The sequence below is a fragment of the Gekko japonicus genome, unplaced genomic scaffold (genome assembly GCF_001447785.1).
Source record: "Gekko japonicus isolate JY-2015 unplaced genomic scaffold, Gekko_japonicus_V1.1 scaffold341, whole genome shotgun sequence".
Lineage (NCBI taxonomy): Eukaryota > Metazoa > Chordata > Lepidosauria > Squamata > Gekkonidae > Gekko > Gekko japonicus.
Window position 1 is genome coordinate 423040 of NW_015170898.1, and position 25143 is coordinate 448182.

At 40.1% G+C, this 25143-nt stretch overlaps 1 protein-coding gene across 5 annotated transcripts in view; it reads right to left on the reverse strand.

The window, feature by feature from the left end:
- Nucleotides 1–15017: 15017 nt before the first annotated feature.
- The window catches only part of HNRNPA2B1 (heterogeneous nuclear ribonucleoprotein A2/B1), a 14444-nt gene continuing 4318 nt past the window's right edge, over nucleotides 15018–25143 (reverse strand). For 3 of the 5 annotated variants that reach the window (XM_015418589.1, XM_015418588.1, XM_015418587.1), the window contains exons 2-11: nucleotides 24238–24348; nucleotides 22090–22236; nucleotides 21147–21357; nucleotides 20670–20771; nucleotides 20252–20332; nucleotides 19735–19797; nucleotides 18987–19106; nucleotides 18413–18535; nucleotides 17276–17358; nucleotides 16633–17116 (exon numbers count right to left, since the gene is read on the reverse strand). In XM_015418589.1, the coding sequence (XP_015274075.1) occupies nucleotides 17297–17358; nucleotides 18413–18535; nucleotides 18987–19106; nucleotides 19735–19797; nucleotides 20252–20332; nucleotides 20670–20771; nucleotides 21147–21357; nucleotides 22090–22236; nucleotides 24238–24348 (1020 nt within the window). In that variant the 3' untranslated portion in view covers nucleotides 16633–17116; nucleotides 17276–17296. Of the gene's footprint in view, nucleotides 15228–15844; nucleotides 15949–16632; nucleotides 17117–17275; nucleotides 17359–18412; nucleotides 18536–18986; nucleotides 19107–19734; nucleotides 19798–20251; nucleotides 20333–20669; nucleotides 20772–21146; nucleotides 21358–22089; nucleotides 22237–24237; nucleotides 24349–25143 lie in introns of those variants that run through there. The other 2 variants (XR_001482713.1, XM_015418590.1) reach the window with 2 other exon arrangements.

Here is a 25143-nt window from a genome sequence, read left to right on the forward strand (position 1 = left end):
CGCCGGATGCCACGGGAGTCCAGCAGGGACGTGATCAGGCGCCCGCTCTTGCCGCGCAGTTCCTGGAAACTAGTACCTCCGAGGTACTAGTTTTTTACTGCGCGTCTTTGGAGGGTAGTCACGGGTCAGCCACGGGAGCTCTACGCTCCCCAGATGATGTGGTGAGATCGCGCCCGGAAAGACCGCAGCCATTATAGAACAAGCAAGGAATCCACATGGACTTGCAGGGGTCACTTCATTTGCCCCATATCTTCTTCCCCAAATTCTTTCCCTTTTCTCTTCCATTTCCCTGCTTCCTTCTCTCCTTCCCACTCACCCACCAATGTTTCTTTAACCTTCACTTTATTTATCATTCACTTACTTCATTTATACCCCACCATTCTCCACAATAGGGACCACAAGCAGCTTCTATAATTCTCCTGTCCTCCATTTTATCCTCACAACAACCCTATTAAGATAGACTGGCCGGAGACAGTGTGAGTGGCCCAAGGTCACCCAGTGAGCTTTGATGGCAGAGTGGGGATTTGAACCTGGATCTCTCGAATCCTAATCTGAAACTCTAACCACTATACCACACTTTCATGCTTTGGCTGCTGTTGAACAGTAGTGAGCAGCCGGGTCTGGGTGAGTCATGCAAGTCGTACAGTTGCCGCTGGGCCTCACCCTGAAGAGTCCTCCCTCAAAAGCCAAAACAGCCCTGGAAAGGGCTCTGTTCCCTCCCCCTGCCTTTTACTGACATAAACCGGAAGCTCCAGCTGGTCCAGAATGAGTCCTTATGGGGACCCCTCAGATAACACACATTCAACCTGTGCTGCTCGAGCTGCACTGGCTTCCGGTGGAGCACCGGATCAGGTTCAAGGTGCTGGTTTTGACCTTTAAGGCCCTTAGCAGTCAGGGACCCACATACCTTTGGGACCCTCTCTCAGTATGCCCCAAGAAGAGCGTTACACTCAGGAAATAAGAATCTCCTGGTGGTCCCTGGCTCAAGAGACCCGGCTGTCCTTAACCAGGGCCAATGCTCTCTCTAAGCTGTGGAGTCTTGTGAGCAAAAATTCTACTTTGTGAGCTACTGGCATTAAAGTTGTGAGTGAACGATATGGCTACTGCATCAATTAGTTTGCTCATGAGCCATCCTTCCTGAGCTAAGACAGAAATGTGTGAGCCAGAGGGTAAAAAACTAACACTAACTCAGTTTAAAGGGAACACTGACCAGGGCCAGGGCTTTTTCGGCCCTTGCCTCTATCTGGTGGAACTCTCTGTTGGAGAACATCCATGCCCTGCGGGATTTGTTACCTTTCCACAGGGCATGTAAGGCAGAAATATTTTGCCAGGCATTTGGTTGAGGACAGTGACAGTACAGCATGTAGTCTGGCACTCTCATACCCTCCATTCTCCTCAAGCCCCCCCCCCCCGGCTTCTGAAATCTGAAATTTTCTCACCATTTGGAATTAATTGAATTTTGCTGATATATGCACTGCATATTTTTCTGTAGGTGCTTAACATTTATTGTATGCTTCCTGCTAGTAGGGAGGGGCGGCCTAAAAATATAATCAAATAAATAAACAAACGATTGAAGGCTGGCACTGTTGTGGATGCCTAGCAAATCCCACAGCGGTCACTGAAAGGGCATTTGTTTCTTAAAGCTATAGGCACTGCTTCTATTACTCCAAGTGGTTTTTAACTCCACAGTTTTCCCCCCTCAGATTACATATTTTTCTGCAAACGTGAGGCTTTTGTCAGGTATGTAGAAAAATCTGGCTTGTCTGTTCATGTGCCCAGTGTCTCGATTTAAGTATCCACAGAAGGGACCATGTTGAGAATTAGATATACTGATGACTGAAAACTATAAGGGGTGATAAGTCATCCATTCAGCTGTGACTCTTCAGTTCAGTTGTTCCTTCCACAGCCAAACGTTCATTCCAAGGAATAGCAAGTAAGCAAGCCTTTTGCAGTCAATGGCTGGATTCCAGGCAGCACCTCTCCATCTAGTTTGTCAATCAGCATTGACAGCAAACTGCAGTATATTTTGTTTGATCATCTCAATGGGCTCAGCCCCTCCTGCTCATGTTAGCTTTTCGTAGCATTTCCTTATGAGAGGAAGGATGCTCAAATGTTTGTGGAGAGTACATGAATCAGCAACCTTAGGCGGGTGGCTTCCAAAGGCAAGGCTTTCTCTGTAGTGGCACCTTAGCTTTGCGATATGCTCTAGGGTTGCCAGCTCCTGGTTTGGTAGAGTACTCCAAAAAGGCGATACCCCGCCTGCAATCCGAAGTGGTGCAGTCCACTCTACCACCTCATTCCTCCTTGCATGTGTACATTAGGCCTAAGTTTTGGGCAGCAGCGTGGGACGACAACATGCCAGTGGCTGCGGATATCGCCGGCAGTGGGCGTGGCTGGTGGCTGTCTGGTCAAACGTGTTCACATGTTTTCATCTTGGCCAGGAACCCGAAGCCGTCCACCTGACACAGGGCCCTGCGTTCCTCCCTCTACCGAGATCATGCGCCGCCTCTCCTCTCCCTCTCCAGCAAGGTCTGCCGCTCCGCTCCTCTAGTGGCAGCAGCTGCCTCTTTTACAACCGCCAGTCACACAACGCTCAGGTCTAGCAACCCTCTCGCCTCTTCTCTTCCTTGGATTAATACATCCAGCCCCGGCAGCCGATGCCGGAGCCGCAAGCAAGCTCCGCCCAAGCCAAAAACCCGGCGCAGCAGCGGCAGCGAGGAGGAGCGCGAGCTCCGGCAGCAGGCACTTCATGCCAAGGCGGCTCTGCCATGCTGAGTCCGGCGCTGCCTCCCGCACGAGCAGCCCCCTCGAGAAGAAAGACGCGCAGAAAGCAAGGCCGGAAATGCCGAGGTGCCGCCGCTCTTCTGACAAGGCCGGTATCGCTCCTGCTTAGCCTGCTGAGGCTCCAGCTGGACTGGGAGCTCCGCCAGCCGCTTCCGGAATGGGGCTGGTTCCTGCCTAGCTGGAAAGAGCCGGCAGCGCCGTGCGACTCGCCGCTTGGCTTGAGCGAGACCGGGCTGAGGCATCAGCGCAGAGTGTGCCGCCCACCTTAGCCGCTGCCAGTGGGAACTGCAGCCGGGAGGAGACGCCCCAGCCCCCCTTCTCGGGTAGGGGAAGCTGTCTGCAGCCGGGAGGCAACGGAAGAAGAGCGGCGGAAGCTGAGGCGGCTGCCGCCTCGAGAGAAAGCAGCCGGCGCCCCAGTCAAGAGGTGAGGGGATTTGGACTGTCCCCCCCCCCCTAGTTTTTGCTTTTAAAACATTTTCTTTTACAAAAGAGGCACGTAGTTTGACCCATTATGTTTTCCTGTGACCCTCAATGGCCATGACCATGAATAGGGTACCTTTCAGAAGGAACCGATCGCTACAGAATGAATGGGATCCACTGAACACTGGGAAATGCCGCATATCCCTCTGGCCATTCAGAAAGAGCCACTGCTTGCCAATAGCCGTTGGATGCCGTCCTTTTTAATATGACCCCACGGTGAAGGTGAGCAGAAAGGCGGGGTGTGGGAAGTGAATCCACCCTACAGGGAGTCGTTGGAAGCTAGACGATGCGATTAATAAATTGAAATATTATTATTATAATTATTATTAAGAGACCGGGCTCAGCAATTTCACCCTGTGATTTTCAAATCTCACATATATGTAGGCTGGTAAGTTACTTGAGGTGTTCAGAGGAACACCATACCTCTTGCTTCACATGATTTAGATGTGACCTTTAGCTCTGGAAACTCCCCAGCGTTTCAACTTAATAATAATAAAACCTTGAACATTAAACAGGCTTGTCTCCTAGCCCACAATTATGGGGCTGAGAAGAGGGAGCTTAGGCTTTGATCTTTTAGGTTCCTGCAACATTCTGAATCCTTATACATCTTCTTTCCCCTTCCCCCCTTAGTGTTACTTTGCAAAAAGCATGGATCCAAATTTGTGTCTTCAGTCCAGTCCCTATGTATGTTTATTGCCACTTGCTCCCAAATAAAATGGCTGCATTTGGCTGTGGCAACTGCAGAGGTATTTGACAACTTCAAAACTAGGGTTGTTTAGTGGCATATGGAACTCTGTGAGTCCAGGATGCTTCACAATCCTGTACATTTGGGGACGTCTCACTGATGTACAGGGTTAACCTTCTCAGATGGATAGGTCACTCATACATGCTTCCCTTATCTGGAAAATTAGAAGACAGAAGAGAGGGTGATCTTTTGAGCTGCATGATTTTCTGCCAGAAGCCAGAAACAATTGGTTCTCTCCACTTCTATAGATAAAGAATATCATTCAGCTTTTATTTTGTTTTTAAAACATCACTGCAGGTTTCACCTTTGTATTCTTAACATTCTGTACATTGTTTTCGAAAATCTTTAGGGCTGGTTCTACCTCTCTGTGAGATCTATGGGAGTTCACCTTCTGACTTTAACATGTGGTTTTAAGCTTCTAATAGCCCTTTGATTAAAGAGAATACACTGTATGTATAGATTCCTAGGTCAGAGCTGCAGCATACTTAAACTAGGCTACAACAAAGCCATATCAAGAATATACTTTGATCCTAAAGCATCAAAAATCTGAGCACATATTCATTTTAAAATGTGTACCCTCCAAGAGGACATAAGGCTTTTGTATGTGAGAGATTTCTTTCTTTCCCTCTCTCCCTCCCTCTCACCTTTTGTGTTGGATTATTTATATGAATAGTGCATATATATATTCTAGCTGTATCTGAGTGAGCAGTAATACACAAAAGCTCATACCCTGCCACAAATTTTGTTAGTCTTTAAGGTGCTACTGGACTCTTGCTCTTTTTTAGTGTATATTTGTGAGTAATCAATATAGTCCAGTACCAACCAAAAGTTGTGGTTGCAGTAGATTTCAGTGCATTTACAGTATGAATCCAACACATAGATAACATTTATGGGCAGCTGACAGTATTATTCATGTTTGTTTGATATTTGCCCAAAAAACATATTTAAGAAAGGTAAAGGTTCCCTTGCTCAAAAGCCAGTCGAATCCGACTCTAGGGTTGCGGTGCTCATCTCAGTTTCAAAGCCAAAGAGCCAGCGCTATCCGAAGACGTGTTTGTGGTCATGTGGCCGGCATGACTAAACACCAAGGCGCACGGAACGCTGTTACCTTCCCACTGAAGTGATACCTATTTATCTACTTGCAATGTCTTGCTTTCGAACTGCTAGGTTGGCAGGAGCTGGAACTAGAGATGGGAGCTCACTCCATCATGCGGCACCCGGGGCTCGAAATGCTGAACTACTAACCTTCCACAGCCTGCAGTTCAGCGTCTTAACCACTTGAGCCACCACAGCTCCATCATACTTAAGAACCAAGGCTTAATTTTGCTCCTGTTTAATTCCTTCCATAGCTAATATTCAATGACATATTATAGGATACAGTCCTGTATTTTGTGCTTGTATGCTTATAAATCCTACAGATTTCTGTGAAAATGAAGTTTTCAACCTACTTGAGTAGTTCAGACAGTCTTATGTATGTTTGCTCAGAGCAAAGTCCCACTTTGTTCAATGAAACTTACTCCCATAGCACTGCAGCCTCAGGCAGAGATACAGGACTTCATGAAAAACAACTAGGGCTGCGGTCACACGGAGCATTAGCCACACTACAGAGACGGAAGATAGGCATATTTTCCGGGCACGATCAAACCGCAACATCTGGGAAGCATAGAGCTCCCATGGTGAACCCAAGGCTTCCCGCCGAAGATGCACCGTAAAAAACTAGTACCTCCGAGGTACTAGTTTCTGGAAACCGCCGGGCAAGGGCGGGCGTCTGATCATGTTTCCAGTGGTAGCTCGTGGCATCTGGTGCCTGCCCATGTCCCGTCGCAAAAAGGTTCCCCCCCAAGTCTCCACGGGATGCGCGCAAGCACCCAAAGGCACATGCGCACACTTCGGTTAAAAAAACCCACAACCCCCACCACGCCGCTTCTTTGCCATGCCGCAGGATTTACGTATGATCGGCACCTCCCCCCGAACTGCGGGACGTTTGAACCAGCGGCCACGCGGTAGTTCGCTTCGGGGCAAACAGCCCCCCCCCCCCGCGATATCCAGCCTGTGTGAGCGGGGCCTAGGTTTGTCAGCAGGTCTGAAGAAAAATGTCCCTTTAATACAGGCTTAAGGTTTGGAAATGGTCAGTTGAAGCTTTTCATAGCACAGTGGTAAACAACATCACTCAGCAAATAACATCCCCATTCGGTCTCTATTAAAAGGACAGGGCATTTCTCTCCAGGCCTGTTGTCAACCCTAAAAGTAACCATGCATAGTTCAAACAGTATATATTTAAAACTGTTCAATCCATTACATATGATAGGTAATGAAGGCATGTGTGTATTGTTACCACATGTGCTTTCTTTCACATGTATCCTTAGACATGTGTGTACTCTCCAACTTGGGTTCAGGACACTCACCCAGAACCACAACCAATTTGTGGGAATTAAGCTCAGTGCCAGGGAGAAACCTCTTCCTGTTTCTACAGCCTGGCTAGCTTGGAAAACTGACACACTCATCTATTAGGGAGAGCAGAACATACGATTTAGGGGTCGTTACTTGGATAGTGTGCAAGCAAGCAGAAAATGCCACTAATAGGCTACCAGTAACCATGAAACAACCAGATCTTTTCCAAAGCAAGTTTTGGAATTTATTGAAAGAAATATGGGGTACAGGAATGGAAAAGGTACTCAAGCAGAAGGACAGTGAAATTGTTGTGTTCAGAAGGATGTACACATGAAGAGTTACATGAGAGGAGAAAGTGGAAGAGAACCAAGCCTCTAGCTGAGTGAGAGATCTGCACCAGGAAATGGCCACCAGGAGTGGGAAACAAGGGATTTTAAAAAGGGGAGAGTTTTGATGCTGATCTAGTAGTGATAGTAGTGATACTGACTGAGCTTTATCAACACTGAACACTACCATATAGCGCTGGGATGGGAAGGGATATGGATGCCCTTAGCTGGCAGGACCATCTGGAAGTGGCATTCTTCAGATGATAACGTGTTGCAGCTGCCCCTGGTAACTGACTAAGAGACATAGTTTCTCACATTTCCTCCCACTTTAAACAAAAATGTGAGATTCCTCACTCATTACAGATATTAACTGACAAAAGTAAAGTTAGTATAAGACAGAATGCGGCGTTAAACTGTAGTTCCAGTATGGCTTATTTTTAAAGATAATCTCTCGTAACTCATTCTAAAAATCACTATTTGTTGATACTGAAATCAGATTTTAAACTTGAAGTACCACTTGCCAAGGCGCACAGAACGCTGCTACCTTCCCACCAATGTGGTACCTATTTATCTACTTACAATTTCTTACTTTTGAACTGCTAGATTGGCAGGAGCTGGGACAAGAGACAGGAGCTCACTCCGTCTTGCGGCACTCAGGTCTTGAACTGCTGAACTACCGACCTTTCAGTCTGTAGTTCAGTGACTTAACCACTTGAGCCACGCCTTGGTGTCTAGTCATACCAGCCACATGACCACAGAAATCTCTCAGCAGCGCTGGCTCTTCAGCTTGGAAACGAGAGATGAACACTGCATCCCTAGAGTTGGATTCAACTGGCTTTCTAGCAAGGGAAACCCTTTCCTTTACCTAACATTTGCTAAAGTAATAGTGAATTGTTTTTTTTAAAAAAATATTGCTATAAATCCATTCCGTTATGAGTTCACAATATAATCAGGAAAGTAAATTTGAGATATGTGATGTTGGCAGAGATTTTATTAAAACCCATCACTGCCCTTTACTTACCAGGACAGAGATTATGGGGCTGTAGCTGATGAACTTTAGTTGCTGCATACCATAATTTGCATAATGACCAGTGACTTCTGCTGAAAACATACAATGAATACTTTCCTTTTACTTTTGATTTACATGTTTGAATTTTCCGTTATATTTCAACTTGCACTTGTTTTATTTCATGGCCCCTTGACCATTCTATCTGGTTAGTGAGTAAGACCCACTCTTTATTGGAATAAAATTAAACTGGCCAGACTCCCATAGATTTTTTCCAGAACCTTCAATTGAGTCAACTCTCATCAAATTCACTAGTAATCTGCTTCCAGGAAATAATTTGCATATTCAGATCTAAAGAACCTGCTTAAAAATTGATTCCACAATTCTATTTTTGCTACTGTGACAGAAACTAAATCTATAGCTGTTAAACGGAAGATCCTGCTGTAGCATTCTGTAATATCTAGGTGAGTGTCCTTTGGGTAATTCAGCATTTTGAATTTGTTCAGTGCACAGTACTGTACTTGCACATAGGACACCAGATTTAAAATCCATCACACTCCCACCCCTTTAGTCATTCCACTACATCAAGGAGTGCTGGAAGCCGGCTTTCTGTGTATGGACACACTTGGGACACCCCCACCCCATATGCTATTAGCCTATCTAAACCAGCATCTACAGTGGGACTAAATGGGTTTGGATCCTTTTCCTGACCTGGAACATTATGTTCTGGTTCTTGCTATATTGTGCAAGGGGAATACACTTGAGTATAGGACTGCTGTGGATTGTCAGTAAGGCAATAGTAGGTGGTACATCCCTTTAGTTTGGAGACCATAGCCATTGGTCTCTCATCTGGATTATCCTAACCTCAAATGTGACCTTAAACCTTAGGCCAGTATATTTTCTATAAATAATAAATCAGACCAGTTATATATACTGTTAATACTTGCAATAGCATGGTTTGGTTTTTGATAACCTTGGATTCTCCACAGGTGCGAGAACCTACTAAGATAATTGGCATTTTATACACTGGGAACCTGGGACCTTCTCATTACCATTGCCATAGGTAATGAGAAACTAATCCTATGCACCTTTTCCTCCCATGCATTTCTTGGATACAAGAGGCAGAAGTGGTTTTGTTTTTTCCCCATTGCTGTAGCCATCCATGTTGCACGGCTTTTGGTCCATGTCAGTCTCCCACTATCACCTTTCAGGTGGAGGGCCAACAGTTAAAACCTCATATAAACTTATCATAAGTAAAATTACATGTATTCATTGTGAAAAAAGCTAAAAAATATATAAGGCCCAATGAAAGCTTTATTAACAAATACAAATGACAGGCACACAAGAACAACTATTGTGACCTAACGTTTTAACCCAATCAAGCCTTCAGAGACCAAAACAATATGAGGTACATAAAGACACGTTACAAAGAAATAACAATCAATATGTCAATACTGGTCAAAAAAAGGGATGTTGCAAAAGAGAAAAATGAGTTTGTTATAAAATGTAATATGAATTTTGCTTATATTTATGCATTGCCAGTTAGTATGTGATCATGTGACCATCACCATGCACTGCATTAGGATTACAGTCAGTACCAGACAATATAAGCTAACTACACTTGTCTAATACCACTTTCTATTGAAGACATTTTGGCTCTTACTAATTGATGTCTGTTTTTATATTTACATTTTACCTATATTATTTTACTAGATGTTTTTAGACAGACAAAAGTAACACCATCAACCCCCTGTGCATATGCACTGGACAGAGGATTTAATCTTAAGAGGCCTCGTAAACATTCCTGTCCTGAGTCTTATTTTGTTTCGGAATATAGGTGTTTGCAACATTATTATAAGCAAAATTCATGGTATTACATTTCCTAACTTTTCTCTTTTTTGCAACAGTATTCTTTTTGGTCAGTATTAACATATTTATTTCTTTGTAACATGTGTCTACATGTATTTCACTGTTTGACCTCTGAAGACCTGAAACATTAGGTCACAATAATTGTTCCTTGGGCACCTATCATTTGTATGTTAATGAGGCTTTCACTGGCCCTGTTTTTTAACTTCTCAAAAGAAATACATGCATTTTTACTTGTAAGTTTTAACTATTGGCCCTCCACTGAGTTTTTTTTTCTCGTACCTCACCATGTTGACCCTTTACTGTTTTCTTCCAGAATTAAACCCAAGCAAATGGTAACCACACAAACTAACCTTGTTGTTCCTGTTTTGGTCCTCAAGTCTGTTAAACATCTTATGTTGTTCACTAAATAGCGTTCCATGCACCTCAATATTTAGTCATGCTGGCCACAGCCACTGAAACATCTTCTTTGGCTTGGAAATGAAAATGAGAACCGCCCCCTAGAGTCAGATTCAACTACCTTTCGAGCAAGAGAAACCTTTACCTTAATTTGCTGCTCACCTTCAACCACAAAACCCACTGGGTATTCTTGGGCCAGTTGCTTCTTCTCAGCTTACCTCACATAGTTGTGAATATAAAATGTATAACCAATGTATGCTGCCTGAGCTGCTTAGGAGAAAGGTGGGATAAAACTCCGGGAGCAGATGCTGGAAAGATTTCATTTGTTCTTATTAGGTTCAAAAAGTTCCAGAGGAAACCTCTGTTAATTGGCCTGATGTTCTATGGTCTTTCATTAAGCACCAATGTATAGGTGACTACGGCAGCTTTGATCACAAATGCTCAGTATGTTTACAGTGCTTAAAAAAACTTTTAAAGGTATTCCTGGGTATCAGAGTGGTTTTTTCAGCACATAACCCACCCAACTTACTGAAAACCTGCTGGACATTGATAAGATGTGCGGTGTACTTACATCTCACATAGTTTTATTCTGCAGGGCAAGGATAAGATTTGGCAATTCTTTACACTGCTTTGAAAATCCAAAAGCAAAAGGCAATACTCCATACTTTAAAAATTATTCTTAGTTTGGCTCCTTAACAGCAAATTACAAAGTTAAAACATGATGGAAAACACAAACTAACAATCATGAAACAAGACTACAATATTATATGGAGATCAAATGGGCTACCTGCAGTTTCTGTATATTGTCAGCTATTCCTTTTATTTTTTGGTATTATTCATAATTTTTGTTGATGGTCATACTTTTGTTAGCTGATCCTAAAGGAAGTATATAGCAGTCTTTTCAAGTATTGTAGAAAATGACAGATAAGCATTTTGGAATTGTATGAGAAGCATTACAGCTAAAATTTCAGGGAAATAAAAGTGATACTATTGTGCCAGCAAATAATACTTTCAAATAAAGACAGAGACAGTTTCAGGATCTAAGCATATGTACTCTGCCAATCCATAGCAATAGAAATGTATATTTGTTGACCCTGTACAATACAGTAGATTCTATCTCCATTGTGATGCCAAGCCTTCTTGATGCTAAATGATGTGATACAACCCAACTGACAGAGAAAGAACTGGGAGATACAGGAGGCTGTGTCACTAAGTTCTGGATGGAAGCAGCTTTGATGAAATGTAACCACAGAGGAAGACTTTATTGCCATGGAAACCTCTGGCTCTGAACCCTTTAAATCAAAGCAATTGTAATTTGTCACCTGTGTTGACTTGCTGTGACAGTCATGCCAAATCTGCCAGCTGTGGCATTACAAGAGCTGTTGGAGGTTCCTGCTGGGAATGTAGTAAATGCTAGCATACAACAAAAGGGAAACAAACCCAACCAGAAAATCAAGTTAGGCACTCGAGGTTGAGTAGCAAGAACATAAAAAAGTAATATATTTATCGCACAGTGCACCAGGTCAAAGTTAAAAACACATACCTAGAGAATAAAAATGTCATATACAGCAACCAATTGGAGATGATGTACAGTGATAACAGGATGTCAACAATGGTTTCACATGAAAATATAGAACCAATAAGCCAGATGGGTTTCAGCCTTATTTCTTTAGTGGTCAAAACAGTGTAGCGCGCACATAAAGAGCAAAGTACCTTTTCTTTTTGGGGGCCAGGCAGGTTTTAAATAATTCACTACATGCTGAGGCTCCAAATAGACAGGCCTATATATCATAAGGAGCAAGCACTCTCTCTGAACCAATACTGACCTTGGCCATAACATATCCTGTGTGCAAACATGAATCAGAATTAAAACTGACATGTCTTTCATTCTGTTATCACTGTACATGCAACTCCCAATTGGTTGCGCTATATATATAATGTTTTTATTTTCTAGGTTGTTTTTAATTTTGACCTAGTGTGCTGGGCAATAAATTTTTTAATGTTCTTGCTACTCAACATCTTAAGTATCTACTACAGTAAATGCTGTCATATGGACTATCAAAATAACTATGGCCATTGTGCAGAATGTCTTGTAGGTGTGTTTCACAACCATACTTATAGTAAGGCCACACAAACCGTCACATCAATTGTTATCTCCATTGCAGCAGTATCCCATGGCCAGAGGAATCCAATGAACTGGAATTAGAAGCAGAGAAACCAAGCCTTTGATGAATACTGTGTAAAAGCCCTGAGAATTCCTTTCGCTGATGAGTCACCTTGCCTATTGATTTAACAATGTTACCAAAATAATACCTGACAGATAATCAACTATCACTTATTTGTGACGTAGGACAGAGAGGGAAGTGTTGTCAAACTAAATGCAATTATAACCCTGGAAGATGATGTGCATCATCTTCAGGTCCAAAAAGAAAGTCTAAAAAAGGCAATATATCAATTAGCCTTATAAAAAGAAAATTGAATAGTATTTACTAGAATATTTTCAGACAGTTAAGAGATGATGGGGGAAGACCTGTTAACTCAAGCCAGTATGCTATTCACACTGCTATAGCACTGGCAGCATTCTGGTTGTACCTGGAAAAATAACCCAATTTGAGCAACAACAAAAATAGCCTAAAAACTGTGAAATTTAAATACCATTATCCAGAAGTGTATAATAGATGAGTAAATAATGTGGCAAGCGAAATCATACACCTTGAAAGAAAAGCCAATAGTAAAACTCTACCTTGCTTACATTTATGTATATAGTGCCATTTTCAAACTAAATGATATACAATTTGGTTTTTCAAACATTACATCCAAATGCACTGAAATGCAAGTAACCTTGCACTAATGGCCTTTTGAACTGATTGTATATCAGCACTGTATTATAGAAATAGCAACCCATAGAACCTATGCCGAATTTTTAATTTATATATGCCTTTCGGTGATAGTAAAACATGTTGCCTGTTTAACTGTCCTTTGTGTTCACAACTCCCATAAGTAAACCATTATATAATTAGCCATTCAAGGAGGTAATCTTAAGTGTACTTGCAGTACAATCCACAACCCAGTGACTTCAATGGATTTAGAAGGGTATAACTTGTTAGGATTGTACTGTTGAAATCTGTAACATAGAGGTAGTTAAAAAGAACTGCAGGTTTGGCATTGTTAGAGCTTATAATTACATATGCACTTGAAGAACTTCTGCATTTTCATGACATTTAAACCCCCAATCATATGAACAGAAAGAGATTCAATATGCACACTGGATATTCTGAAATATCCACTCTTATCTCTAACTACTACTTAACCATTCTTAACGGCAGACGGTAGAGTGCCTGCACATAAGGCAATGAAATGAAACAGGCACTTGGATCCTGATCAGATATTTCTGCAGGTGCATTTCTGCTTTTGGAGTGTTTTCCCGCTCTGAGCTAACCAAAGTACCCCCACGAAATCCAGTTTCCCTGGCTGTTGCTGCTCTCCCAGTGGGAGAAACCTGGCACACACAGGAATGTTAGTCTGGATGCAGCCCACAGCCACTCACATAAGGACTCCCAGACATGCAGCAAATCACTTTGTAAATTAAAAAAGACACCCTCCCTCAAGAGAACAGTCTTGCACTGAACTTAAGTGAGGGAGGAAATAATAAAACAGATGGGGTACTGACCTAGTGTTTATTATACTGGAAAGGAAGGTCTGAGTAAGAGCAAGTCCCCTCCCCCCCAATTCCTCATGGACCTCCAAGTGGTCTAAAACTAGTACAGTAGTTCCCATAAATACAGGTATATTCTATAGGTCTATCGTATGAGTTGTCCTCTTGAGGAGACAAACCAAATGACTGGTTATCAGGGCATGCAGAACAAACTTATGAAGACTTTACAAGCTATCTTAGGTGTACTGGAACTATTTTACACCACATGCTTTTGTAGCAGTTGGGAACCATGATCTCAAATACACACACAAACCACATAGCATCAGAATATAGTTTTGTAGGCTGTTTCTGTTTTAATAGTACAAACAACTTGTAGACATATTAAAACGCCTAAGCAGTATAAATGGTAATACCATGGTCTGGGAGACACTGCAACACTCGATGCAACATAAAAGGCTGCAATTGGAAAGGGCCTTTGTTGAACTACAGGAAGGGTTGGTTTAAAGGGAAATCAGGGATCAGAAAAACATTTTCTGCATTGGTGGATAAGCAAAAGAAGGAATTTCACTTGATTCACCCTTCCACACTACAGCCAACTCTTCCATGCTGCAGTGCATTTTGTGAGGGTTCCCCAACCTCCACACATAATTCTAAGGGATGGAGATGAGCCTGCTGAAGGGGGAAAGTATTTTTACAGTAAGAGTAGTTCAGCAGTGGCATCAGCTGCCTAGGGAGGTAGTGAACTCCCCCCTCACTGGCCGACTTCAAGCAGCAGCTGGATGAACACTTGCCAGGGATGCTTTAGGCTGATCCTACACTGAGCAGGGGGTTGTACTAGAAGGCCTGTATAGTCCTTTCCAACTCTATGATTCAAAGATCTTTTGCTCAAGCAAGCATGGAAACAACCAGTATAACAAGATGCTTCCCCAACACTGCATCAGAAGGTATGTATGGAACAGAAAGTAATTTCTGATTTGATAAATAGGAACTGTTTAAATATAAAAATTTTGCGTCTACTGACTTGAACAGGTACAGAAAATTTAAGCATTATAGTTATATCCTACAATAGTCCCTCTCAAAAATACTCATTTTTCACCATTCATCTTTCTTTGAGCATATTGCTTTATACTCAACAAAAAACCTTGTCTATGTTGAACAGGAACTTCTTGTTACGTTTACCTTCTTAAACAGCAGCTACGTCAGAACAAGATCTGCATCATGGTGTCGAAGCATTAGGGTTTATATTTTAACTGGCATGAAATATTAAAATGTTATCAGACTAGAAATATTTTTGTATAAAAGTTTATTATGAGTTATAAAAATATATTGTGACACAATAATTAACATTAGTCATGATTTCCTTGCGACTCAGTTCTACACAGTTATTGCTAAAAGTTGATAAATTTTAAAAAAATCACAAGTGGCTGCACTAATATTCTGTAGTAGTAGTATATCCTAAAAGATTTTTAATAAAACCAGCAAAGCCAATTATTTTGTGATAACAGAAATTTCTTATATCTTGAAGTTTCTGTGGTTCACCACTTCTTCATTAGTTACCTGCAGCCTGGCACCTTCCTGCCAAAGAAAAAGAAAGCATCTGAAGAGGTTTATCATAGCTATCTCTTCATATCACCTGCAGGAAAATTTCAGCAAATGGCTATGAGCCACTGAGGAGATAAATCCAGGCCTTTTAAGTGTGCCATCTGTACCAAACAGTGAAAAGTTGAAAGACAAAATTCAGATCAAAAATAAGTAATAGATTATATCATTAATATGAAGCAAATGCTACTCTGCATAAAATATTTGGCTTCAACAGTATACTAGAAGTTGCAAGCATTAATTGGCACGAAGGAGGGAGACATCTGACAGTAACAAAATGTACAAGGTATCACCATGATAGTCAGTTTCAACTCGCATGCATTTAAGTTCTGCCTCAAGTTCTAGTTAAGTATCAATCCCTTGAACACAACTATTACAATTCTACCAACAAGAATGTGTGACAGAAACCAATAACAAAATTTATTTATATGTTAAGTTCTGCAATAGGAACTTTGAATTTCTATAGCTGCAAGACTTCAGTGAAACACCTATGCACATCTATTTTACATACCCGTTAAGCATTTAGGCTTTCAGGAAAACTAAGACCGAAGGCAAAAATACAGATTATACCATTTAAATTAACTGTAACATACCATTTTATCTAACCAGAGAAGGGATGGAACCCTTGCAAAGCATTAACGGACACTTGGCTGGTTCATTGCTCAGCAGGTCTATTGCTTGTCCATGGTGCATAAAGCTAGATTCCAGCAGGGGAAAAAATAGGTTAAGTAACTGAAGTTAAAATAAATGAAATAAAAAATATAATTGCCCGAAAGAAATGAAAAACAAGAACAAAACAGTATTTTTAAATTTTTCAGTGCACAATTGTTAACTCAGTTCATTGCTATATTAAACTAAATAACATAACCACTATACTGAAACAGTACACTGTCATATAGTATTAGTTTCTTGTTTTGGAATATTAAGAAAGGAAAAGTAAATGAGATCTTACCTAGAAGTTTAACTGAAGCTTAGAACTATTTTGCTCTACACCCTCAGCTTTCGTTGGCATCCTTATAAAACTACTGTAGTTAAAGCTCTGCAGAAGTACAGCACAGCTTTTTAAGACTGGCTGAACTTAGTGCCGTTCTCAAGAGTTCTCTTGCACTAGACCTGTGTCCCTGGAAGAGTACCTCGCTGGGGATATTTCCTTTCCTTGCCATTGAAGAAGCAGCATCTAAAAGATCTAAAAAGGTGTTTCTCCTTGCAGAGATATCCCTTATGTTATCTAGATATTTAAACCTGGTGATTTACAGAAAACATTATCTGACCAGCATTTCACATGTACAACAATAACTTTGTAGTATTTGTGGGACCTTCTACTACCCACTCCTTGCCTTAATTTACAAAATATCTTAAATAAATCTATAATTACACAACATTTCCTTTAGAATTATTTTATTAAATCATAAATGTACAACAGCTTCTTAACTCTACACACGCACTTAAATTTTTAAAAGGAAAACGTTATGTCTTATTACACCATGATCCTGGCTAATAGCTTTTCAAAACTTTGAGAAAATTTTTAAAAAAGGTTTCACATGTCACCTGAAACTTACAAATTTAACATTATCAAAGGAATGCTTCTACACTCTTACAAAGACCACTAGAAAGAAACAACAATTAAAAAGCTAAGAAACTGTCTCCAAAGGCATTTTTACAATCCTTCCTCCACAGTAAGGTATGTTATTAAATAATCCAATCCATTCACAAAATGGCTCTCTGCATCTGCTCTGGTGTCTTCTGCCATATCACTGCATATTTATGCATGACTGAGATAAGTGTTTCCTTAACAATGTTATTTCGAAAACCTGAAGCTGTTCTGTTACCTCTGGGCTCATCCTCTCCTATTTATACAGTGAAGCCTGTTTCAACAGAAGTAAAGAGTAAAAAAATAGGTTATGAAGTTATCCATCTAACCAGTTTCTTTTTAAAGGAAAGATAATATGATCCTAAAAAACTTTTACCCCTGCAGCTAAATCCAGAAACAGTGCAATTTCAGCACTTAAGAAAAACAGACTCACCCATGAAAAGCTTACAGAAGCTCAATAGCGACTCCTTCCTCCATATCCCCCACTTCCTCCACTTCCTCCAGGACCATAGTTTCCTATATGTGTAAAAATAGAAAACAAAATTAGTAACCAGGCAGTTCCTACTGAAGAATGTTAACATATTCCATATTTAATCTATAGCTAATACTGCCTTTTCCCTCCAGCTCACTGGCAAGAATTGCAGAATGAGCGACATAGCACCGAAATGACATTATCACCTTTTAACACAGTAGGTCTCACATCTCATAAACTTCACCAGATCTGATTAAATCAATTTATACAACTCTTACACATCTATTTCTGGTTTGCAACTGTATTGATTTTTGTGGTACATCAGAACTCCAAGGAAGATGGCATGCTCTTTTAGAACAGTAGTGGCATACATTTTATATACAGAAGCCAGTTCTCAATTTTTTCTGACCAAGAAATAGAATCAAATTTGATTTTTAGTGACTTAACCCACTGCAAGTACGAATAGTTTAGCCACTTCAACAGTGAGCCAACTCTTCATCTGCACCCATCATATGAATGTCTGTCTAAGGTGAACAGAAAAGTACTGTGTTGTGGGGAAGAATAATCATGTCTCAGGCACTGGGTAGCCCAGCTACAACTAAAATAAAAGGTATCAATAGTCCCGTTTCTGCAGCCAGATCTAGGATTTTGATGAAAACGGAAATAAATCTGTGTTTTAAGAAACGTGTGTGTGTGTGTGTGGGGGGCGATATTCTTTCTTTCCTTCTCAGTGTCTGAATGCTGTAAATGGCTTGGTGTAAAAGGACAAGATGGGGTTTGGAAAAGCTGGCTTACAGAAATATTCAAATGACAAGAGGCAGGTAGAAGATAAATGAAATTTCATTCCACCCCTACTTCCTTGCCATACCATCAAATATAAAGGTGTTACTATTGTAGTGGGCGGAGCACGTAGTAGGGTCAGACTAGGTTCTTCACTTGACAAGTGAGTATGTGGAAGCCTTCACTTCTCCTCTGCCTGTCATTAAAGGTCCACCAGGTAAGTAACTGACATGCACAAAAAATTGATTCTATTTCTTGATCAGAAAAAATTGACCTACACAGCACATAAAAGACAAACTACTTCATTCAACTTATTACCTCCACCATATGGTCCCCCCATGTTCCTGCTTCCACCAAAATTTCCACTCTTCATAGGACCATAGTTTGAGGGCTGTTGGTTGTAGTTTCCAAAATCATTGTAATTTCCTCCTCCATAATTGCCTGAATTGATTAAAAAAAGTTATATGCAGACTGCTCCAGTACGACACAATTAGCTGGGTACTCAGCTCTGTATTTATGTAGTCACAGGTTCAAATCCCTGCATACACCTGAAGACCGATGTATAACCTCATCTCAGCCAATCTATTGGCCAATGCCATTCGTAATGCAAATGCAGGACCTTCACACAGTATTTTCCTCTACACAATGTGTACATTTTGTTTCTCCATTCATGGAGTAAACTGTCATGTATGAAGCAGTGTAGAGGAAAAATATAGTGTGTAGACCAAACAATGTAAATATGCTAAAATCTATAATTAAATCAAAACTTAAATAATGGTAATCTTGTCATTAAACACTGTAATACACTGAAAGCACTTTTAAATAATTCCCATTCCACACCCATAGCCCATCTAAGACTAGTTTCAGAAGGTTTCTCTCTATGAAATATTACCTCCTCCATAGTTGTCATAACCACCTCCGTAGCCCCCACCCTGGTTGCCATATCCAGGTCCTCCACCACCATATCCTCCTCTTCCTCCTCCATAACCAGGACTACCACCAAAATTGCCACCTATTATAAAATAAAACAAATATGCTGCTCACATCAAACTTCAAAGTATCTAATTACAGAAATTATGATAGCCATGGCCCAGACAGCTTTTTAAGGTATTTAAGATCTGTGCACACCGTGCATCTAGCAGACTTCTTTCTGGTAACATACCAATACTGTACTATAAACTTTTATCCAAAGCAGTACATGCCATTTAGTGCATGAAGAAGCAGCTTGTTGTACAGTGGCTTTCATTTATGGATCTGGCTTTACATTTATTCTCTGCAGAACCATAAAAACTGACTCATGGAAAGTATTATAATTCTACCCAGATATAACTATAAAATAAACTAGGGATTTGATTCAAACTACAAACTAACTAAATTACTAGAGTTATCTATACGGTTTACAACACATTCCAGGCATAAATGATGCTAATTACATAAGCTGATATTCAACAGCCTTACAGGTTAGGAAATAAACAAACACGTAAAAAATGTGTTAATATGGGCAGAAAGAAAGAACAGAATGGTCACCTGTTCCGTTACAAGAATTATACCATTTGAAGAAAGCATGACCAATGGATAGCTTTCAGTGGGGAAAAAACATATGCTGTACTTTCTCAAATGCAAGAATAAAACAGACTAACCTCCTGGTCCTCCACCATATCCATTGTATCCATCACCAAATCCACGACCACCTCCATAGCCATCTATTGACAAGAAAATAGTTTGTTAGCTACCTATAACAAACCCCGCCCCCCCCCACCAATTTTCAAGACAGGGTACACATGTTCATATAAGGAAATCAGAAGCACGTTTTGCAGATAATGTTCCTCTTCACCAGTGGAACCTAACTGCCAATTTTAGGGGTCACAATTCAGAAAAGTGTCAAGAGACTGGGCTTGTTTCTAGTAATAACTTGTATTTATTTATACCACACCTTTCTCTCCAATGGGGATCAAAAGCACCTTACATTGTTCCCCTTTCCTACATTTCATATCTACATGCCTACAAAGTAGATTAGACTGAGAATGTATGACTGGGCCCAAGTAACTCAGCAGGCTTCCATGGCAGAGTGGGGATTCAAACATGAGTCTCCCAGATCCTAGCCCAATACTGTACACCACACCAGCTCCATAGGATCACAATGATCATGTGACTTACCAGATCCACCTCTGAAGTTGCTTCCCGGTCCTGGTCCAAAGTTTCCACCACCTCCACGTGAATCTCCAAAGCCAAAGTTCCCTAAAAGTATGTTAAAGTAATTCAGGTTTTCTAGAATATTACTTCACTAATAATATGTATCTAATGCAGAGGTCCTTGTTTTTGAGCCTGTTGGAACCTTTGGAAATCTGATATAGTGGTGACTGTCCACAAAATGGCCACCACAGCAGGTAGAGCATCCCACATAAACAGAGTACAGGGGGAGTAATTAAAAAAAAATACAGAGAAAATCCATACAGCCAATTAGAAGTCCTGCTGGGCAGGAGCCCCACCCATTTTCTAAAAACACTTGGCAGGTACCATAGCACCCAAGTGCACCATGCTGCGGAACCCTAATCTCATTTATTTTGTAACATACCTCCTCTTCCACTCCTTGAGCTCTGAACCTCTTGCATTTCTTGTCTAGATAAGGCTTTTCTTACTTCTGCATTATGACCATTGATAGTGTGGTATTTCTGCACTGTAATGACAAAAAAGTAAAGAGACTAAATTTAAGGCAAATCTTCAAGTTGACCCTCACAGCAGTCCCTCTTTAAGTTGACTCTCATAGCAGTTCTTCTTCATAATTATTCTATAGAAAACAGTGGAGACTGCAATGTAGGGATTTTAAGTCACCATCTTTGAGTAATATATGAATTGCAGCTAAATTACATTACTGCAAACTATAAAACTGGTCCATAAATAATTATATCAGTAGACCAGATAGTGCAGATTACTCATGATAGGTGAGGAATATTTTAAAACCTTAGGCATGCAAACAATGGTGAACGTGAATGAACGTATACCTTGGGGAGCAAGGAACAATTTCTTATACACAATACTAATGTTTACTTACACACAATTTTATCCACAGGATCATGGTCATCAAAGGTAACAAATCCAAATCCTCTCTTTTTACCAGACTGCCTATCTGTAATTATTTCAATTGTGTCAATTTTCCCATATTCCGAGAAGTAGTCTCTAAGATGATGTTCCTCAGTATCTTCTTTAATTCCACCAACAAATAATTTTTTCACAGTAACATGAGCCCCAGGCTTTCCAGATTCCTTGAAAAAAGTTTTACCAAAACTGAAAAGTTAGTTGCCGGTTCCTGATTTTCCACTTCCTAGTGAAAACTATCAAGTTTGCTACTGCTGCAGCTAAACTGCATGAGAGATGTTTTAATACCATCACAGATACTACAGAAAAGCATGATCAACTTATTTTTTATTATTTTAGGAATGGTGTTTTTTTTCTCATGGTTTATGTTTCTTACCATAATACATAATATTGCCAAAACTTCATATAGTCTACAATGTTTAAGCCATGTTTCAAACACATAATCCTTAAACAGCCCTGTCAGTATTATTGTTCTGTCTTGCAAATTAGCGATGAGAATGGCTTGCCTAAAGCCCCCTTGTGAGTTCATAGCAGAGATGAAATCTGAATCAGGGATTTTTTGATCTATGGCGTCCAGCACAATCCTAAATAGCTATACCCTTACACTCTTCTGAGTCCATTATTTTCAAGGGGTAACTCTGTTTAGGATTGCATTGTTCAATATCTTAGTTGCTATAGTACACCAACTCTTAACTGCCAAACTACCAAGTTAAATATAGAGGAGCTGTATACTGTAATACACCTTATGGGTTCAGCCTTCAGTAAACTGACAGAAATAACTCCACATGTATAAACACCCAAATACAGGTCAATGATACACTAGTATCTCAAGTCCACCAGCAACAAAATCAGTGTTGCTTTAAAAGCACAAATTAAAAAACAGGATAAGAGTGTCTTACCTCCCTGGCTACTGCTCTTTTGGGTTCAACCACCCTCCCATCAATTGAATGGGGCCTGGCAGCCATTGCTGCATCAACTTCAGCCATGGACGAGAACGTTACGAAGCCAAATCCTCGTGAGCGTTTGCTTGCAGGATCTCTCATTACCTATGGGAAATATTGCCACACACTAAATATTCAGAGAGATCAAATTTCTTTGCCACTGATGTCTCAATAGTTGTTGCTAGTTGGTCGCTTCTCTTCTTTACACAGAAACAATGGGCAGGAGACAATTTCCTTTCGCATTGTAAAGCTCCGTTTATCCCCTAAACACACCTTATACAGTACACTTCCCATGAAGGGCAAGTCTGTACTTTTTGTATTACACCTTAATGAACTATCTGTACACCTCTCCCCAAAAACCCATGTCCCATTTATTAATGAACCCACCTAAGAAAATTCCCTCATATATGAGCTTCCTTACATCCCCTAGATTTAGATATGTCTTCACGCTTGCTAGGTTGAATGTTTTTCCAACTGCAGAACTACGTGGCCGTTTTGCTAAAAAAACAGTATTCAAATAGATTGTGCGACTGTAGATCAGGTGCAATAGAGACCTTAGACCATCTTTTGTTATTTTGCCACCAGTGGATTGACGCCAGATCCTGCTGGATTACTCCTATTTTACATAGACATCACCAACCTATGGAACCTTCGGTGATAACCATACTGGTAGCAGATGAGGACCCTGAAACGACTCGCTTGGTGGCAAAATATCTATCGATAGTGCTATTTTTAAAGCGGCTTTGAAATTCTATAGGTAGTTTTATGGATACAAATTTTAAAACTAATTTTCATAATATCATGGGATTTTATGGAAGTTTATAAAATGTTGTCTATTCATATTGTTTTAAAGTATGTTTATTAGTTTTATTGTAAAAATGTCTGGTCTAAATAATCTCGTAATTATATGTAATGTGTTTTATAGTAACTGTTTGTATGTTTGGCTTAAAACCTCTGGTCAATGAAGCTAATAAATGAAAGAAGAGAATTTATTAATGAACATGTTATTTGACAATCTATGCTATGCAACCAAGTAAAATACCATTTCATATCATCATGAATAATATTTTAATTATACTATAGATATACTGATCATATAACTTTTAAACTATACCAATGATTGTTCTAATAAAAAAGATATACCACTGCAACCCAGAGAAAGAGGTGTGAGAACAGAATTCTAAGCAAATAAATATACACACAATAAAGAAATTTAAAATTGTGCTTCTTTTCTCAATGATAATGACCCTCATTATTTTTCTGAAATACATTCACTTCAAAACCAAAGTTCAGAATAAGAAGCTATAAATCTTTCAAACAGAAATTCAAGATATAAAAGTGTGAAGGTATTATTTTTGAGGACATGTTATTTACTGGGAAACAAATTGGATAAGGGTGACTAATTTTGGTCATTTAAAATATTCTAACAGGAATGATAGTGAAAAAACCAACTGAAGCAATACTATCGAAGTATAAGTAATACAAATTTGCTGTTACTCATTACATTATAGGAGTATTTATCTTCTTTAAAAATATTTCTTCTCAGCTCTGCAAACGTTAACTAAATGGTTCTGTCTACGGCAATTTATAATCTGGTTTCTCTTCAGATTGTATAAATCTTTTGCTTTTTACTACAATCTCGATGGCTTCCCCCCCCTCCAAGTCCTGTTTTCCAAACAGGCAGAAGTATGGTCACACCAAGCATGCTCAAGTCCCTAGAACACCAAATTAATTCTTCAGATTTCCATCCATTCATTTAGGTACATGCAAAATATTTCTGGTTGTGTAGTAAATGTTAGGTTTGATTACAGTATGTTCCAATTTCCCCTTAAGTTTTCCACCTACAGTCTCATGATCTCAAGAAATGTAACATTCCTAACAATGCCACACTGGGTGATACATGGATGCTTCCAGCACAATTTATCCCATATCCAATACCTGGTAACCCTGCAATTAAGTACCACTGTGTGCCCTCGAAGAATGTATTTTCCCCAAGACCTGCTCGTCAGAAAGCTGGTTCAGTGCAAGCCATGTGATCGGATTATCTAAACCATTTCAAGTATTTTAACAAAATGCAAACAAGTGATATTAAAACTCACAACTTACCACACAATCTGTCAGCTTTCCCCATTGCTCGTAGTAGTTTCTCAAACTTTCTTCTGTTGTTTCAAAGCTCAAACCTCCAATGAATAGTTTACGGAATTGCTCCTTTTCCCTCTAATTCAAAAAGACAACAGACAACACTATAACATACTAAAACTTAACACTCTTCTGTAACACTCTATTATCTCCAATATACTGGAAACAGTATAAAAACTACTTTACAATGTTGTTGAGGTCAAAATGGAGGAAGGGAAACAATATCTGCTGCCCTGAAGTCCTTAAAAGGGCAGAATAAAATGCGGTAAAAGTAAAAAAAGAACTGCAGCCCCAGTTTCTATCCAGTAGTTCTTACTAGTACTCCATTCCATGAAAAAGGCCACTTGCCTTCTCACAGGTGGCAAAGAACCACCTGCTGAAGGTGACCAAGTCATGTTCTCTCTTACCCTGCCGGAAGAGCCCTGTTAATTTTTCCTAGCTACCAAAGTAAAAGGCTAACTCTCTTCGCTCACCTGTCTACCATGGTTAGGAGAAAAGAATAAACACAGGAAGACAAGAGTTTACATTACAGGAGAATAAATATACTTGTACCAATTTATGAAAAATATAGATACAATGCTGCACTAGGAAAAAAATTCACCATAAATTTCATGACCTAGAAAATCTCATTCTTTTTAACAGAACAGACTGAAAACATCTATATGCAAAATAAATCTGGGCACCTTAAAGAGATAATAATGTACTAATATTCAGATTTGTCTGAATCCAGTCTTCAGACACTGGCTACTTTTTGGAAACAGATGCTTCCCCTCTTAGCAGTGTCATAGACAAACAGAAATTACTTCAAAATGGAGATGGAACTCTATAAATTTACAGTGGCCCCTGCCAATGGGGGGGGGGGGGGGGGGACGG